Here is an 18,433-nt window from a genome sequence, read left to right on the forward strand (position 1 = left end):
TGCTAAGAGCCCTGAGCTCTAAATCCATGAGTCTGACTAGTATGAATCTTGCTTTGACCTGTCTAGTTGGGTAAAGCTGCCTCAGTTTGTTCATCTGTCAAATGGAGACACTCTCATAGGGAAATTGTGGGAATGAAATAAGACCTCGCAAGTGAAGACACCTGGCGCAGGGCTACATATACAGGGGGTGCTCAGTGAATTTGGGCTGAATGGAATCTCAGGAACTCTGGGGGCGGGGAACACATTATTGGGATGACTGGCCTCTGCACATCATTTCCAAGTGAGATAAGTATGTTCCTTTCTGCCAGGAGTTATTAATTTGGCAAAACCAAAATAAAATCACCAGCTAATACATATTAAATACCTAGTATGTGCCAGCTAACACATATTAAATACCTAGTAAATACAAAGTAGGAAGACAGACCATAGGTTTACAGGTTTCTATAGCTCTGGGCTGTGTGGACACAGTATGGGCAGCTCTGTGGCAAGGAACCAGGGAAATTATGTGGCAGGGAGGGAAGTGGTAGCTGGGGTAGATTGGGGATGAGCTAGATGGCCTTTTGGGGCCCTTCTATTTAGAGGGTCTCTACTTATCAGATAAAGAGGTAAATGAGAAGCCAAGCAGAGTGAATTTCAGCCTGCAGGTCCAAGGAACATACGCAGAAGAACAAGGAGGTCCTAGAGACAAGCTCTGGCTCAATATCCATTTTGCCATGGCCAATAGTGAGATCATAAAATGGTAACACTAGCAACTGGGGAGTTATGGAGAAGTCATTAAGAGAGCAGACTTGGGAGCCAGACTGACTGTAGTTGTAACCATGAACAAGAAATTAAACTCTGTGTCTCAGCTTTCTCATCTGTAAAGTGGAAATAATACAAGTATCTACCTCATAGCGTTATTAGGAGGATTAGTTAGTATATACAAAGTGCATGGAAGAGTGCCTGACAATGGGAGGTAGCACATAGTGCTAGCTCTCACCACCATCACCACCATCGCCATCATCGTCATCATCATCATCATCATCATCATCATTGATTATTATACTCCTTCCAAGTTTGAAACACTCTGAGAGATAGATAATAGGAACCAGAGAGAGGATCAAAATGTCAACTTTATTACTGATAAAAGCTACTTGGAGAATGTGGTGTGGATGTACAAACAAAATGGACTTCCTAATATTTCACCTCTGAATTATGTAAACTTATCTGCCAATGCACTGGTGAAGTGTATATTCCATTGCATGGCCAAGAGCAGACCAGAATGTGCACCTCTGTGAGCAGATCGGTGAGAAAGGGCCAAAAGTGTCACACTGAGAATATTCGTTTTCTCTTCCCCAAAGCTCCAATCAGAGAAGTCCTTGCTTGTTTTGGAGTGTACAGGGTGGAGGGCAGTAGAGAAGCGGGAAGTATTCCTCTCATCTCTTTCCCTTCTGGAAGCAGAGCGAAAATTCCCTCCTGACTCTAGAGACATGAGAATAGGGAATAAGTGTTTCATTCTAATAAAGAAAAACGAAAGCTAAATTTATTAGATGTCTCCAATGTGCTAGACTCCGTGGTAAGGACTTTGTATTAACTAGCTCGTTTGACTCTTGTAATAAATCTAGTAAACATCTATCTGCATTTGCTGATGAGGAAATGAAGCTCAGAGAAATGAAGTTACTTGGCCCAAATCACCCAGCTACAAAGTGTTAGGGCAGAGATATGAAACCAAGTCTACCTGGCATCAGCACCCGTTCTCCGAGACAGTTGGCTCCACTGCTTCCCTACCTAAAGGTTTGCACTCCTCTGCCCCGGCTGTGATGGGCATTGAGTTTTCTTTCTCTTTTGCTTCCCAGCTTGCACTGGATTCCGCCTCCGACCTGTAGCTGGCCTGCTTTCCTCTCGGGATTTCTTGGGTGGGCTGGCCTTCCGAGTCTTCCACTGCACTCAATACATCAGACATGGGTCCAAGCCCATGTACACACCTGAACCGTGAGTATTCTCCTCCTGCTACCAGTATCCAACCACCATGAGTGCCATTGATCCCTGCTCCAGTAGTGAGGTTTGGGTTCATCATGGGCTGGTCACAGGACTAGTTTTCTGCATTGTTTGATCGATCATAGCACAAAGAAAGAGAGATTCATCTCTTCTGGGGATTTGTCCTGATAGACCTTATTGATTGAGATTTGGGCATCTTGTGAACCACATATTTAGATATCCTCTAGCTATGGGAATAAGAGGTCACAGTCAATCTCCAAAGGGATTGTAGGAGTCAGAGCTATGAAGTTCCAAATGTCAAAAGGAACAAGTAGTGGCCAAGTGATCTCACAACCTCCTGAATACACATCTAGATGATTCTGATATTTCTATGTCTAGATGTGTTAGTCTGGAGGTAACGAATGACCTTACTTTGGCATTTAGCCATCTTCTTAATCAAATCAAAAAGAACTTATATAATTTATACAAAAAGAAGGGATACCTGGGGGGTCTGGGTGGCTCAGTCACTTTAGCATCTGACTTTGGCTCAGGTCATGACATCACAGTTGGTGGGTTCGAGCCCAGTGTCAGGTTCTGTGCTGACAGCTCAGAGCATGGAGCCTGCTTCAAATTGTGTGTCTCCCTCTCTCTCTCTCTGCCCTACCCCTACTCATGCTCTCTCTCTCTCTTTGAAATATGAAGTAAAAAAAATTTTTTTAAGTTGGATACCCAAAGTATTTTTTCCTGTCCACAAAGTTTATAACTACAAATCAGAAAAGACTTATTTCTAATGGGCCTGGCACATAAGGTGTTAAATAAAGGTAAATTTTCTCCTCTGACTGACTGTTGGCCCCTTCTAGAATAAACAAAGAATGCACTATTTTTTAATTTAATTTTTATTTCTCATGGGAAATAACTGAACACACTGCATCTGCCCAGGATGTCAACAGCAAGATGAAGACTTGGGTTGGGAAGTGTTTATGATGCACAGCTCACTCCGCTGTATGGGAGGAGGTCCATAGGAATATTGGCTCTTCTGTTCTGCACCCCACTGAGGAATCACCTAAGACCCCAGTGGTTGTTCCCACATTTGCTCCTTATTTCTCTTTCCCCATCTTCCTTTTCTCTTGTACCTTGCCTCATCAGATCCCAAACTTTGCAGACACTAATGCTTGGGCATGAGGTCATAAACCTGAATGGCTTTCTTCCTTTCTATCTGCCCATTTCTCATGTAGAAAGAGTATGTCTGGCTTGACTTATAACCGTCCTCACTTCCAAGCTCTGTGTTTTGTGTCTTTCAGTGATATCTGCCATGAGCTGCTGGGACATGTACCCTTGTTTTCAGATCGTAGCTTTGCCCAGTTTTCCCAGGTGAGGAGTGAATCTTTTTGGCCTTTTAATTATAGGATTGAGATCTGGATTGCTCAAATGAATTGAACATATGGAGGGGCCCTTGTGTCCTCTGTAAGGGTGGAAAACATACACAGTTCTACGATCCCACTAGAGATGGGTATATGGTCTCATGCAGATGGCTGAATATCCATTCCAGGGACCACAACATGGGGTGGATGAATCCCTCATCCTCTGAATTATAAATGTGCCACTGAATTTGCTAATCTCACTCATCCTACCAGGTTTAGTATAAGAGTCTTTTCATCCATGAAATCCTGTCTGAACCTCACATAGAAGTAACCTTACCTTCTTCCAAATTCTCCTGGTACCTTTCCCCTCCTCTTTAGGGACTTCTGGCTTCTTTCCTCATCAGTCAGTCATTTTTGTATATGCTTTAATTAGATAAGGTAATATTTGCTAAGAATATGATGCCAGTAGCTCAACTCATAGTTGGCAAAAAAAATATGCCAAATGTCTTGCCAGTATAATCAAAGCCACAGGCTTTGATCACTGTAGCATATCACTGTATCACTGTAGAGATACACTGAATCACTGTAGTGAGCTTTTTAGATGAGTGACAGACTCCTAGTAATTCCTTCAGGGCACTGAGAGGCTACACCGTGGTTGGGGAGCTGAGGTCATGGGAGAGTTGAATGATGTCCCACCCTGCCACTAACCAGCCATGTGACCTGTGTGTCTCAGTCTCCACAAGTGTGAACCAATAAAAAGCTTTGCCTGCCAATCTTCTTCCTCACAGGGAAGAATAAGGATCAATTGGAATAAAGATCAACTGGTCCAAATCACATACTGCAGCAAATGTGAATTATGGGTTTATGTGTAATGGGATTGTGTGTAAGTTTTTAAGTTTTCCTTCAGCTGGAAGAAATAAATATTTCTATTGTTGATTGAAGAAGCTATCACTTAATACCTGAAACAAGCAAACAAACAAAAAGCTGAATTAACTGCCTGCTAGGTAAGGGAGAACTTGTAAGACACAATCTCTCTAAACACAAAAATAACTGTTGCTTTTATGTGGGGGTTTGGGAGCTGTGGTATTCAAAGATGGTTGAACTTTTATAAATGGAAATGTTTGGAGATTAGCTAAATTTTAGCTCAGAAGTGTCACCATTGGATTGAAGCTATAATTGACATTCAGAAGCGTCATTTCTGCTATCAGAGTGTCATTGATTCCTTGGGACAGCTTTAAAACTGGGATTTGTCTTATGGCCAAAGAGTAATGAGTTTCTTCCTTAGAGCTTAGGAACTTTTTATTCTCACTACCAGAAGCTATTCTGCCCAGTCAGAGGCCAAGTAACAATCCTTCTTATGACATTTCCATTTTGGGGGACCCCCAGAGGAGTGAACAATGACCTGAGTCAGTAGATGGATGCTACTGGGCCATCAGTGTCACATGGCTCCAACTTATACCTGGATAGTCCCAAAGCAGGGTGTTATTTTGAAAGTCCTCTGAGCACATTCTTTTTGGATCTAAAAAAAGGATGTACTTTCCACTAGAGTACAAGTTGGGATCAAGATGAAGCATGGGAAAATTTTGGGACCCCTTGTTTTGGGCAAGCTTTGGGCCCACGAGGAAAGGCAACTATGAGAACAGAGCACTATTTCAATGGCTTTTGCTAGACTGCGGCATGGCAGGACAGGATGGATGGGGCAGAGATGGGAAAGGGGCAAGAGAGGAGCACCAGGCTGTCTGGATTTAATTTACTCAGCATTTTCTCAGCATGTAATATAGGCCAGGCTCTGGGTTTGGCCCAGAGAGGGATAAAGAGATGAAGACCATGTAGCCTCTTGCTTCCAAGTAGACCCAATTTTTAGTCCTCTGTGTCTACGCCAGTTCCTTTGGTTACCTCATCCGAATTCATGATATTAAATACCATCTCTACCCTGATGATGAAGATATTTATATCTTCATCCTAGATTTCTCAATATACCCACTCAGGTGTCTGTCTATTAGACATCTCTATTCATCCATCCAAAACGGAATTCCTGATCTTTCTGCTCAAACCTTCTCCAGCCTCACCCCTCCCTGTGTTAGTTCATGGTAACTACATCCTTTCAGTTGCTCCAACCAAAAGCATTTAGGGGACATTACTGACTTCTTTCTCTAGTGAATACCCATAACCAAACTTTCTGAAAGTTGCATGTGTTTTCTTTTAGAAATACATGTAGAATCTGACCACTATCCATCACGTCCACTGTTACCAACCTGGTCTCAGCTGCTACTGTTTTTCACCCCAGTGACTGTGGTAGCCTCCTAACTGGTTTCTCTGCCCCTACTCTTGGTCCTCCACAGACTGTTCTCACAGAGCAAGATCATATGTTGTCACTTCTGTGCTCAAAATCCTGCAACAACTCTCATTTTACTAAAATAGCCAAAACCAAACCAACACCAAAACCAAAATAAAACAAAACAAAAAACGGTTCTCCATAACTGAGCTCCAGATCCCTCTTTGATACCACCTGACACTCTCCTCACTTTTTTCTGTTCTAGCCATCCTGGTCCCCCCCTGTTAGTTGAACCTACTGACATTTAGCCCCCTTGAAGAGCTTTCTTACCGAGTGTACATGTAGTCTATACAATGTTCTTCCCTCAGAAGTCCGCAGAGCCAACAATCTTACTTGCATCAAGTCTTTGGTCAAATATCACCTTCCCAATCGTGATTGCTCTGAAACCCTATTTAAAATGGCAGCCTTGGGGCGCCTCATGGCTCAGTTGGTTAAGCGTCCAGCCAAGGCTCAGGTCATGATCTCATGGTTCGTGGGTTCGAGCCCCGCATCGGGCTCTGTGCTGACAGCTAGCTCAGAACCTGGAGCCTGCTTCGGATTCTGTGTCTCCATCTCTCTCTGACTCTCCCCTGCTTGCACTGTCTCTGTATCTCAAAAAATAAATAAAAGACATTTAAAAAAATTTTTTAATGGCCACCTCCCCGTGCTCTCTGGGATTTCTCACTCCCTTCCTTATCCTTTTCTTCTTTTGTTTTTTTATTTCCAAAATATTTGTTCCGCCTAATATTCCTATATATGTGCTTATTATTTGCTGTCTGCCTCTACCCACTTAAATGTAAACACCAGGAGGTCCAGGATCTCTATTGATTTTATACACTGCCAACCACACAGAAGGCATCCAATAAACATTTTTGAATAAATAAATTCATATAGCAGGGAAAGCAAATATATATTATTTTATATATTTTATATACTATATTTATATAATATCAATTATATGTGTATACACACACAAATATATATATATATAATGTATCTACACTGTGATACAAGGCAGGCTGGAACAAATGCTATAAAAGAGACAAAGACAAAGAGAAAGAGATCACTAGGGGAATTCTGCAAATGGAGCTGTGATGAGAAGTGGACCATAGCATTTCAGACTCTTCAGCTGTGTATTGACCTGGATGGACGTCAAGCACTTCTCTGCAATTCTCTTGTGATGCCTTCAGGACACATGTTTAAGACACTCCTTTTGTATTCCACGAATGTTCCACTTGAGCTATGGGAGGATAATCACTGAGCTGGAATCAAGGAATGAAGCTTTAGACACAACTTACTGTGTGAACTTGAGTATATCACCTCCCTTCTCTGGGCCTCAGTGTTCTTACTTGTAAAGTAAATAGAAAGGACCAAGTGATGAAGTGAGGTTTCCCTGCTCTTGAGATCTGTGATTGTATGATGTGTGGCTAGGGACGACTTGATAGAATCATCAAGGTCTATCTGAGCCCATCTGAAGGCATCTGGTCAGCCATCACCTTCCTGTGGTCAAGTACAAGGTTAGAACTGAGGGTGAAGTTTGAAGATTGGCAGACCCCAGCCATGCCAGTGACTATGTTTCTCTACAATGACAGGAAATTGGCCTTGCCTCTCTGGGTGCACCTGATGAGTACATTGAGAAACTGGCCACGGTAAGTCCCCTCTCTCCCTGGTGGACAGTGGGAGTGTCATAGACAATAGCCCTCAGATTTTCAAAGCTTTAATCCTCCCCTGAAAGCCAGGTCAACTGGGGGAAATATCAGAATGTGCTGATTTATATTAACACAAATGAAATTTCACAATTTGATTTTTCCCTAGTGGTTTGATTTTGAAATCAGAAGCATGCAAATATTTACATGTTTAATTTTAAGCAAAGTATCCTAAACAAATAGTTTGTCATGATAGCACTTTGGGCATAAAGTGTGTGGGAGGAAATAGCCTGGATTCATGGCTTTGAAGAGGAAATACTTACTTTCTACCTTTGCACTGGAGCCAGTATTAGGATCTTTCCTTTATTAGATGCAGGGTGGAAGTGGAGGTGGGTCTCCTCTTATAAAGCACTTCTCCCTCCCCACTGAGCACGAGAGAGCCCTCATCCACTGAAGCCTGGAATCCACAACTGCACAGCAGGGGTTTTTCTTCCTGAAGACTTCTTTCCAACTTGAGTGCATCCTTCCCCAGCCTCTAAGCCACATTTCTTATCATTTTCTCAGCTGGAAGATGAAAACTAAAGCTTTGTAAGGATATTAGAACACAAATAGATAAAGATTTATCATTAAGCTAGATCAGTTTAGTAGTTTCTAAATTCAGGAGTGCCTGGGTGGCTCAGTCAGTTAATTGTCCAACTTTGGCTCAAGTAATGATCTCACAGTTCATGGGTTTGAGCTCTGAATCTGGCTCTGTGCTGAAGCAGCTCAGAGCCTGGAGCTTGCTTCAGGTTTTGTGTCTCCCTCTCTCACTTTGCCCCTCCTACTCGTTTCTCTCTGTCTCTCAAAAATAAATAAACGTTAAAAAGTTTTTTTTTAATGTTTTATTTATTTTTGATACTGAGAGAGACAGAGCATGAGAGGGGGAGGGACAGAGAGAGAAGGAGACACAGAACTGGGAGCAAGCTCCAGGCTCTGAGCTAGCTGTCAGCACAGAGCCCGACACGGGGCTTGAACCCACGAACGTGAGATCTGACGTGAGCCGAAGTCGGAGGCTTAACCAACTGAGCCACCCAGGCGCCCCTAAAAAGTTTTAAAAAAGAAGTTTATAAATTCAGTTTATCAGAAGGGCAAAACTTCCCAGTTTCTCACTAACCAACTGCTCTGAGACCCTGGGCAAGTGGCTTTTGCTTCCTCATCTCTAAAAATGGATATATTAGTTTATATTCTGGGCATTTAAAAGTATATCATAAGGGTCTGAAGAGTTGAGTGTGTATGAATGTAAGTTTTTAAGTGTCAGATTCTATATGGATGTAAGAAGCAGCTTTCAAAGAAGTTGAAGAGTTTGATAGGATCTCTCACTTTTAGGAAGAAAATAAACTTGGAACTCAGAGCATTGTATTACCTGCTATAACAATGATAAAAGTACTCATCACCTACTTAACTTCTCAAAAAAAAAAAAAAAAACCTTACTATGGATATACTGGTCTGGAAACAGTCCTAGGCTCTTGCTCTGCCTTTGACTGTGTAACTGCATGCATGTTGCTTGACCTCTCTGGGCTGAAAACACATCATCTGTATGTGAGGAGGTCAGACTGACAAAGCTGACAGTCTTCTCATACTTAACATTCTCTAGGGTAATAAACAGACTTAACTAGTAACCCATCCCTAATTCTCCAAGACCATGACTGCCTCCAGCAGCTAACTGGACCTGGGTTCCTCTTGGCCCTGGTCAGTGGGTTTATGCCAGAAATCCAAGACCATCTTCCTCAGGCCAGGCATATAAGACACGTTAGGCTTCACTATTTGTAAAGGATAAGTGCAGTGGTTGGCAGTACCTCAGAAATCACTCCCAAGGTTTAGCACAGATGACGGGATGCCCCCTCAATGATTTTATCACTACGAATCTCTTACCTCCCGTGACTGATGGGATTGCCTGACAAGTCTGACCAACTAAGAGAACACCTCATTCTAGTTAAGGCCACAGAGAAAAAGCAAAAGAGGCTGCAGAAGTGCTGTCATATAGACTTACTGTTGGGGTGTCCTCTTGGGGCTTCCTAAGTACTCCCTCGCTGCTTCCCAACACATCTTGCATTCAGCCGGTGACCGGATAGGCCGGGACATAGGACACAGAGCAGTGACCCAGGTCATGGTGATTCAGAAAATAGACCTGCACAAACACCCACCTGGGAAGTCCTGTCTTTAGCCTTGGGACATTTGCTCCTTTTCCTGTCATTGGGGTGTGCTCTCAACTTGACTTTCCATTCCAGATTTACTGGTTTACTGTGGAGTTTGGCCTCTGCAAACAAGGAGACTCCATAAAGGCATATGGTGCTGGGCTCCTGTCATCCTTTGGTGAATTACAGGTAAGACTCCATTTATATACATTTTGAGAGACATCCCCAGGGTTAATAATCCTCAAGTGATTGGTACCTTAACACCTGGTGTTTACACTGGTATATAAACACCAGGAGGTCCAGGATCTTTACTGATCTTGTACATTGCCAACCATGCAGAAGTCATCCAATAAACATTTTGGAATAAATAAATGCATATAGCAGGGAAAGCAAATATAGATAGATAGATGATAGATAGATAGATAGATAGATAGATAGATAGACAGATAGATGGAGATAGAGATATAATGTATATACACCCTGTCTGATATAAGGCAGCTGGAGCAAATGCTGTAAAAGGGACAAAGACAAAGAAACCACTAGGGGAACTCTGCAAATGGAGCTGTGATGAAAAGTGGTCCATAGCATTTCAGACTCTCTAGCTGTGTATTGACCTGGATGGATGTCAAGCACTTCTTGCAATTCTCCTGTGGATACATGATTTCTTCAGGATACATGATTAAGACACTCCTTTGGTATCCTCAAATCATTGATACCTTAGCCGCTATGATTTGTTCCTGACTTTGGGTGTTAGATGTAAACTTGAACTGCAAGTACACAGGTCTTCAGAGGGCCTCCCGATCCCAAGGCTGAACTGTGCACACAGATGTATGCAAATACATGCCAAAAAATGTGGTTGGTTCTCATGTCCCCTATTGATCATCTTCAATGCAAATGGCTGTAGTGAATTATTCCTTTCTACCTTGACTATAGGTTTTAGATGGGCTATGATGGGTAGGATCTTGTATACACAAAATAATTCAGTTTCCCGCCTTTGGGCTGGGGTGTGGAAGGAATCAGGGTGAGATGACAGAAGCTGTACAGACAGCCTGTGGGATGCAGCAGGAACCACTGACTCTGCTTTAACTGTGAAAATTTTCCACTCCGGGCCTGCAGTACTGCTTATCCGGTGAGCCAAAGCTCCTCCCCTTGGAGCTGGAGAAGACAGCTGTCCAGGAGTACACGGTCACAGAATTCCAGCCTCTCTATTACGTGGCTGAGAGTTTTAATGATGCCAAGGAGAAAGTGAGGTGAGGTGGCGACTAAGGTAGGTCAGCAGCTCTAGGGGTCTCCTGGTTTGTCTGATGCCACTGATCTGTGGGTGGCTGGCCAGAAGAGTGGGCTCCAATGCCTACCGCAATGCTGTGCAGCAGACAGAGCCTCCCACCTTTGTTCCTCCACTCTGTATTTGGGAGGGTCCTTAGTGGGACCCCACTTCACAGCTAATTGTCTGGACATGCCGATCCCTGCAGACAACTCTGCCCCTCGTTCTTTGCTTCAGTGGAGCCACCAAGTGCATGTACTGAACCCTCCTATGTACTGAGTAGCCACAGAAGGCCCCCAGCAAATCATTCCAGAAGTCTTCTAACCTGGGGGAGTCCTTTGTTCACTTTATTCTCCCAACATCTGAATAATTCACTTGCTCAACTCTTCCAAATCTTCACCGACATTTATCCTTCTCTCTGTGTATATCTCTGACCAATTGCTTTGTTTGTTTGTTTGAGAGAGACATGCCCAAGTTGGGGAGAGGGGCAGAGGGAGAGAGAGAGAAAGAGAGAAAGAGAGACTCTTAAGTGGGTTTGATCCCAGGGTGTGGGACCTGAGCCAAAATCAAGAGTTGGACATTCAACTGACTGAGCCACGCAGGCACCCCTCTAACCAACTTATTTAAAATTCCTACCTGGGGATGTCTGGGTGGCTCAGCAGGTTAAACATCTGACTTGAGCTCAGGTCATGATCTCATGGTTTGTGAGTTCAAGCCCCACATCAGGCTCTGTGCTGACAGCTCAGAGCCTGGAGCCTGCTTTGGATTCTTCCTCTCTCTCTCTCTCTCTCTCTCTCTCTCTCTCTCTCTCTCTTTGTGTCTCCAAAATGAATAAATAAACTTAAAAAAAATTAACTGGACTAGGTTCTTTTTTTTTCACTGTCCTTCCTTCATATAAATGGGAAAGGAGAGAGGGACAAATGTCTGCTTCCCAAGCGATTCCTTTGTCATATGTGCAAAATCAAAAGTCTTTTATGGTACACATTGCCATAGCTAGCAGTCTTGATTTATGCAACATCAGATTTCCTTAAAGAAGGAGACTCCAATGTAGCTCTTACCTAAGACCTTCATGGACAATTCTTGGACCATGTGACTTATTAAGAAAGCCTGAGAGGGGCACCTGGATGGCCCAGTCAGTTAAGTGTATGACTGGCTCAGGTCATGATCTCATGGTTCATGGGTTCAAGCTCTACTTTGGACCCTGGGCTGACAGCTCGGAGCCTGAAGTCTGCTTGGGATTCTGTGTCACCCTCTCTCTCTGCCCCTATCCTGCTTGTGCTCGCTCTCTGTCTCAAAAATTAAAAAAAAATTAAAAAAAATTTTAATCCCTACCCAGCCCCACCCCCACACTGTTTACCCTCTTCTGCATTTGTTCTTCTCCTTACCACTTGCTAATTTTTAATATACCAAATGATTTAGGCTCCATTTCCATAGGAATTTTTTTTTCCTTTCTGTTTTCCTGTTCTTTTCCCAGTCTATAGAACAGTGCCTGAACTTAGGTGATGGATGGTAAAATGCCGGCTCATGGTCCACATGGTTTAGCCTAAGATAATTTCCTTCTTCCTGTCTCTCCAGGGCCTTCAAGTTTTTTCAGTTACTCCTTTCTAGTTATTTCTTTAATCTCCACCCCTTACTGGGAGCCTAGCCTTCCTCTAGCCCCTGAAGGGTATGCTCTGCCATTCCTGGGATTTTTTGGGGTTATGGGTTTCAGTGGATTAGTGTATTACCCCAGCTGGGTAGTGATGATGATGATGATGATGATGATGATGATGATGATAAGAAGAAGAATAAGTTTAGATACCTAACATCTATAATGTACCAGACACTGTTCTAAGTGCTTTTCATATATTAGTTCATTTAATCTTCAAATAAAATGGCAAAGCTTACAGGTGGTGTTTAGAAGCACAGAGGTGATTAGGTACTCACCCAGGGTCATACAGCTAGTAAGTGGCTGACCTGGGATTTGGACTCAGGCCATGGGGCTCAGAGCCAGCACTCATAACTATTCTGTCAAACCAGGATCATATTTAAATGGGTCCTCCTGGTGGTGACTTTCTAACCCAGGAAGTGATCAGTTCCAGACCAGCAGGGAAGAGCGTGCCAGAACCTGGGTTTTTCGGGCCTATGAAATCCCACCCATTTTTTCAAGTTCCCTCAGCCGGGAGGAGATACCCACAAAAACTCCATTCTGTTGAGAGGTGACTGAGGGTCAAGGGGAATGCTGAAGAACAGGGTTCAGAGAAGGAAGGGATTTCCTCAGAGCATCCTAGTAAGAGAAATCAACTTCCAGCATTTTCAGTCTCATGAGTCAAGCTCTAGGCAGAAAGAAACAATGCTGAGTATGGCCATGTGCCCACTCCCTGGCTAGAGGAGGCATGGCCTGAAGACTGACTGCCTAATGGAAGCATTGCTCATGGTGTAGAGGCAGATTGCCCAAAGCAAAGATGAGGTGAACTATGTAAGAGGGAAGAGGTGCAGAGCAGGCCACACCACAGATATGCTCTGTATGCTTAACGTCACCAGCAGGGCTGAGAAAGCCCTTTTCAGAGAAATAGAGGTGGAGAGACATACTTAACCATTGGTTCTTCTTGAGTCCCCAGTTGGTGATGAAAGAGAACAACTAACGCACATATAGCACTTACTCTATTTTATAACAGCATTTGCTGTGAGCCTCTGAGGTAGTATTGCTCTGGTTCTGGTTTTATAGAGGAATGAGGATACCAAGGTGCAGCCCCCAAGGGCTGTCATTCGCAGAGGCAGGATTTGAGTCCAGGCAGCCTGGCTCTGGAGCTTGGGTTTCCAGCTACTGTAATCTACCACTCTTGCCAAACTTGGAAAACCCACTAGTTTGCCTTGTAATCTGTCTTGTTAGGATGGCAGCTTTGACTCTTACCAGAAGCCAACTTAGAAGTATCACTTTTGAAGCCATTGCATTTTATGGGCCATTTTGGAGTATCTTGTTCATTACATTCCTTGATGTTCTTCATAAGGCCCTTCTGGTACACTCTTCCCAGATCTAGGGGTAATGAATGCATCAAGAAGACAAAGCAGAGAAGGGCACAGGCCAAAGTTCAACTACTTGGATCCCTTCATAGCTGTACAATGTATTGCCAGTATGACCTTGATGGTCATTGAATCTCCACAAGCCTCAGTTTTCTCATCAGTATAATAGGGATAGTAATAGTGCCTTCCTCCCAAGGTTTTCATGAAGATTAAATTAGGAATGATAGTTGTAGGGAGTATAGAACAATTGGGATTTCATATAGTCCTTGGTACATAGGAGGCTCTCAATCCATGTTAAATTTCATTAATAATATAGTGTTTTCTTCCATTCTTGAGAGCTGTGTTTCCCTTCCTTCATTGATTGTCAAGCATCTCAGAGCTTAATTTTTTCTATAGCATTCTTTGGCTATATTTTCTTACTCTTTTGATTTTATTTAATGGTAAGAATTTCAGGCTTAATGTATTCTGTACTTGCACCATAAGCTACCTCTGTCGTTTTGGAGGTAGGTAACTCAACAAATAAGTGCCTATGTGTTTGTGTATACACTCTGACACATACACAGCACACAAAGCCTACCCAACAGGATCTCACTAAAACTCCATTGCACTTCTCAGTCTAGTTTCTACATCCCCTATTCTAGTAAGATTTAAGTGAATGCCACTGAGGAATCTTTTTGAATAATTTTCCCCCAAATGGGTCCCTTCACTGAGCTCTGTGGATTTGGTTTCAGGAACTTTGCTGCTACAATCCCACGGCCCTTCTCAGTTCGTTATGATCCATACACCCAACGGATTGAGGTCTTGGACAATACCCAGCAACTTAAGATTTTGGCTGACTCCATCAACAGTAAGTAACTTACACCTCAAGATGCTACTCTATTTACTAGGAATACAGAGTTAGATTTTCTTACCTTTGCCATAGGAATAGTAAGAAATATTAAATCAGGGAGAAATGTATCTTCAGGTAAGCCATTTGTTTGTTGAATGAGGAAAACTGGGCAAAAAGGCCAGAGTTGCCTTGAGTGTCTTTTCTTCCTTGACTTTCCTAGACTCCACCCTGCCTCCTACCATCATACCAGCTTTCTATCCTGGATTGTTACTGCCATGTTCCTCTTCCTCCTTTGCCTCTCCACTCTGTTTCCTCTAAGTATAAAATGCATATTGCTGTGCCTGGATTTTCAGCCCCTATAAGACAGGTTCTCACTATTTCATCAGCCATCTAGTAGCTCATTCATGGGCCTTTTACTCTTCCAGGACAATGATGATATTATAACAGTTGCTCGTAAAAAATGTCACAGTGTTATGTTGTTCTTCACTGGATTCTCTCTCCAGTGCTTCAAACACCCCTCCAGCAACATTGACCAGCTTTTAGTGCCCACACTCTCTCCTGGCTTCTGGCATTTGCTCATTCAGTTCTCTATGTTTAAAATATTCTCATTCCCATTCTCATTTAGAGGTCCCAAACTCCAGCTCATCTTTTAAGTCTTTCATAGGCATCTCTTCTTGTAGGAAGATTAGTCTGGACACCCCTCCTATGTCTTGGCATTCACACAGATCCATCTCTCAGAGCATGTATCACTATATTGTTTTGTAACTGTTTACTTGTCTGACTCCCCAATAAGACCTGAGCAGAAGGCCAGGTTGGGTTTACTGTCAAATCCCTGGCAGTTATCCCTAGTCCTAAAAAGTATATTAGGTCCTCCAGAGTTATTAAATGCATGGATGAGACCACTGAAGGGGTGGAGAGCCTAAAAGGAATAATTCTAGGCAAGGTGGAGGCTCCTACCTTATGTAATGCTAACAAAGGCCAAAAAGGCAGATAAGTTTGAAGTATCCCTCTAATACCCCACTACTGTTGCCTGAGGCCACATCCAATAGTAGAGCTGTCCCTGGCCATTGTAGTCATTCACCATTAGGAATGGCCACCTGTGAACAGACATTCTGAAAAAGTTCAAGGCTGATTCACCACTCCTACCCCATAGGCTCCATTTTGGACACTCAGCTGGAATAGATCTGTTCACCAAAAAGACCAGCCAAGTGCTCCAGAGGCTGGGATGTAAGACAGAAGGGTCAGTCCATAGTATTTTTTGTCTCTCTAATTTACCCTGAAAAGGCAAGACTAACTCCAATGACTATTGTTTTAAAGTGAATTTTTAAATCACAGAATAACAGATTTAGGAATTGAAGAGTCCTTAAAGCAGTGTGACTTTAGGTAAGACCCCATCACCTCTCTATACTTCTGTTTCCTCAGGATCTAGAAGGAAGCAAGGCTTGTCCATCTCCAAGATCCCTTCCACTTCTTTGAAGTGTCTATGTCCCTGTGCCCCTTGGCACATGAGAACATGGCATGAATGGGAGTGGGCTCCATCACAGTCCAGTGGTCTAGAAATCTAGGCTGAGTTACCTGCTTAAACCCAGCATTCTCAAACCTAGTGTGCATCAGAATCATCGGAGATCTGGTTAAAAATGCATATTCTTGAGCCATAGCCCCAAACTAAATTTGCTAAATTTGTGGTAAGGCTTAGAAGCTTGTATTTGTAACAAGGCCCTAGGCGATGCTGACCCAGGAGGTTTATGTGAACCACATTTTTAGGTTTCATGATTTAGGTTCTTACAATCATGTATAGATGTCCCTATAAAAGAAAAGGAAAGAAAATGACTCTTTCCCTGGAAAGGTTTTCATGAAGCTAATTACATTAAAACTTGTAAGTCCCTGTGCTATAACTGCCCAAATGCTATCACCATGACCAATCTGTAAGCTACTTGAAGGCGGGGTGGTACCCAGCATGTCAATGCATCACACACATCCTCTAATGTGTTGCACATTGTAGACATTTAAAGGGTATTTTCTTATGATATGAGTGTTTTTTTTTTTTTAATTTGTAGGTGAAGTTGGAATCCTTTGTAGTGCCCTCCAGAAAATAAAGTGAAGTCATGGACAAAACCTGTCAACTGAGAATCTGTTGATGGAAATTCAACTACTTTCATTTCATCTGAAAATCAAACCTTAATTTGAATTGAGAGCCTTAAATCTTGTTTGGAACAAGATGGATCATATACAAATAAATCAAAAAAGTTGAAATGACAGTATATTAATACATACCTAAAAGCTTAATCTTTTGGGGTCCTTTTTGATTTAGAGATGGTAATACCATACTCTCAATTCAGTTAAAATCAATAGTATGCACCTTTCAGCAGTTAATTAAGATTTGGGACCTGATTTATTCAAGCTTCTATATATCACTCAATGTAAAACACAAGTTTGTCATTAGAATTGAACTTGTTGATTTAATATACATCTTAACCTACAAAGGTAATTTTCTATTTCAGTGAACTATGATTCTAATTATTGTTGTGTTTTACCCATGTAGATTTCCTTTAATTCAAGAGCCCATTAAAATTGTTATAAAGTTTGAGGTTCATAGCATTGTATTGAAGCATTTATTATATTTTATTGTAATCATACATACTGCTGTGGAAACTAATAGAAATTCTCACCTAACTCCCACAGCTTTCAGTATCATCCAGTTAATTGTCAAGTCCATTTTGGGAGATATTTTGCAGACGTGTGTGATGCAACAAATGTTAACTGAAGGCCTGGCTGGTAGATATTCAGTAAATAGTCATTGAAAGAATAAGGGAATATATTATTAAATGGCACATCCTCAACAAAAATGAGAATTTTAGTTGGGTTAAAAAAGTCTAGTGGTTATACAATTTGACAGTTTCAAATTTATTCTTGGAGTGAAATATTCCTCTCCATTCCCTTACAAACACATTAGCTGGATAATCTTGTGATGTGAAAAAATGATCAGTCTCAGATTATAAGAGTTCATTGTGATCATCTATGTTATGTCTGGATAGTCAACAGATTTTGACTTCTGTTGCCAGTATATTTTACACAAACACGTGAATATCTGAGAAACAGTGGGGAAAATAACAGTGTCTTTGAAGCTTTGCTTTGAAATTCTTGACCACTTTAACACTTTATTTTGGAAATAGTTCAATCTTAAAAGACTTGCATAATATTTCTTCACATGTGATTCTCAGGCCAGCTATATCATCATCGACGATAATTCCTGGGCACATCCCAGCTCAGTCCAACTAGAATCTCTGGGTATGGGGCACTAAGACCTGCATTTTTAAGTATACCAAGTGATTTTTTTTTTTTTTGATGCCCAGCCAAATCTATTGGGTACATTAAGTTTGAGAAAACTTGACTTCTGGTGTTCAGTTCCGCCACTTGTCAATTATGTCACCTTGTATAATTCACTTTGGATCTCAGTTTTACTTGAACAATAAAGGACTTTAACTGGATGAATCAAGGTTTCTTCTGGCTTAGAAAGTCAATTCAAATGCTACTGTGTGTCTCTAAACAGATGTCTCTGATCTACCAATAGTGTGTAATAATACCAGCCCAAGTACGCTAGCCAGGTGGAAAGAGCAATTTGGTCTGATCATGTCTGACATCTCATTGCTTTGAAGTTGGGTTTTCAAGTCTATATTTACTTCCTCATGGCTCTGTAGAACCCACTGACAAACGCTGATTCTAAAAGTGACAATGTTCTTTTTTTCTGTTTCTCTAGACCCCATATACTCTGCAAAGGGACTATTTTGATAACTGTTTCTTTACATTAAATGTAAATCAGAGAGTCTCTTGATTTTGGAACTAAGATACTATACCATATTTTAGACTGGATATTTTATTTAATAGT

General features: G+C 42.0%; 1 protein-coding gene across 2 annotated transcripts in view; it reads left to right on the plus strand.

The window, feature by feature from the left end:
• Positions 1-18,043, plus strand: part of PAH (phenylalanine hydroxylase) — a 70,213-nt gene extending 52,170 nt beyond the window's left edge. The window contains exons 7-13 of one of the 2 annotated variants that reach the window (XM_029955060.1): positions 1,836-1,971; positions 3,258-3,327; positions 7,224-7,280; positions 9,545-9,640; positions 10,568-10,701; positions 14,450-14,565; positions 16,605-18,043. In XM_029955060.1, coding sequence (XP_029810920.1) covers positions 1,836-1,971; positions 3,258-3,327; positions 7,224-7,280; positions 9,545-9,640; positions 10,568-10,701; positions 14,450-14,565; positions 16,605-16,648 — 653 coding nt within the window. In that variant the 3' untranslated portion in view covers positions 16,649-18,043. Of the gene's footprint in view, positions 1-1,835; positions 1,972-3,257; positions 3,328-7,223; positions 7,281-9,544; positions 9,641-10,567; positions 10,719-14,449; positions 14,566-16,604 lie in introns of those variants that run through there. The other variant, XM_029955061.1, reaches the window with a different exon arrangement.
• Positions 18,044-18,433: the final 390 nt, after the last annotated feature.

This window comes from Suricata suricatta, chromosome 10 (genome assembly GCF_006229205.1).
Source record: "Suricata suricatta isolate VVHF042 chromosome 10, meerkat_22Aug2017_6uvM2_HiC, whole genome shotgun sequence".
Lineage (NCBI taxonomy): Eukaryota > Metazoa > Chordata > Mammalia > Carnivora > Herpestidae > Suricata > Suricata suricatta.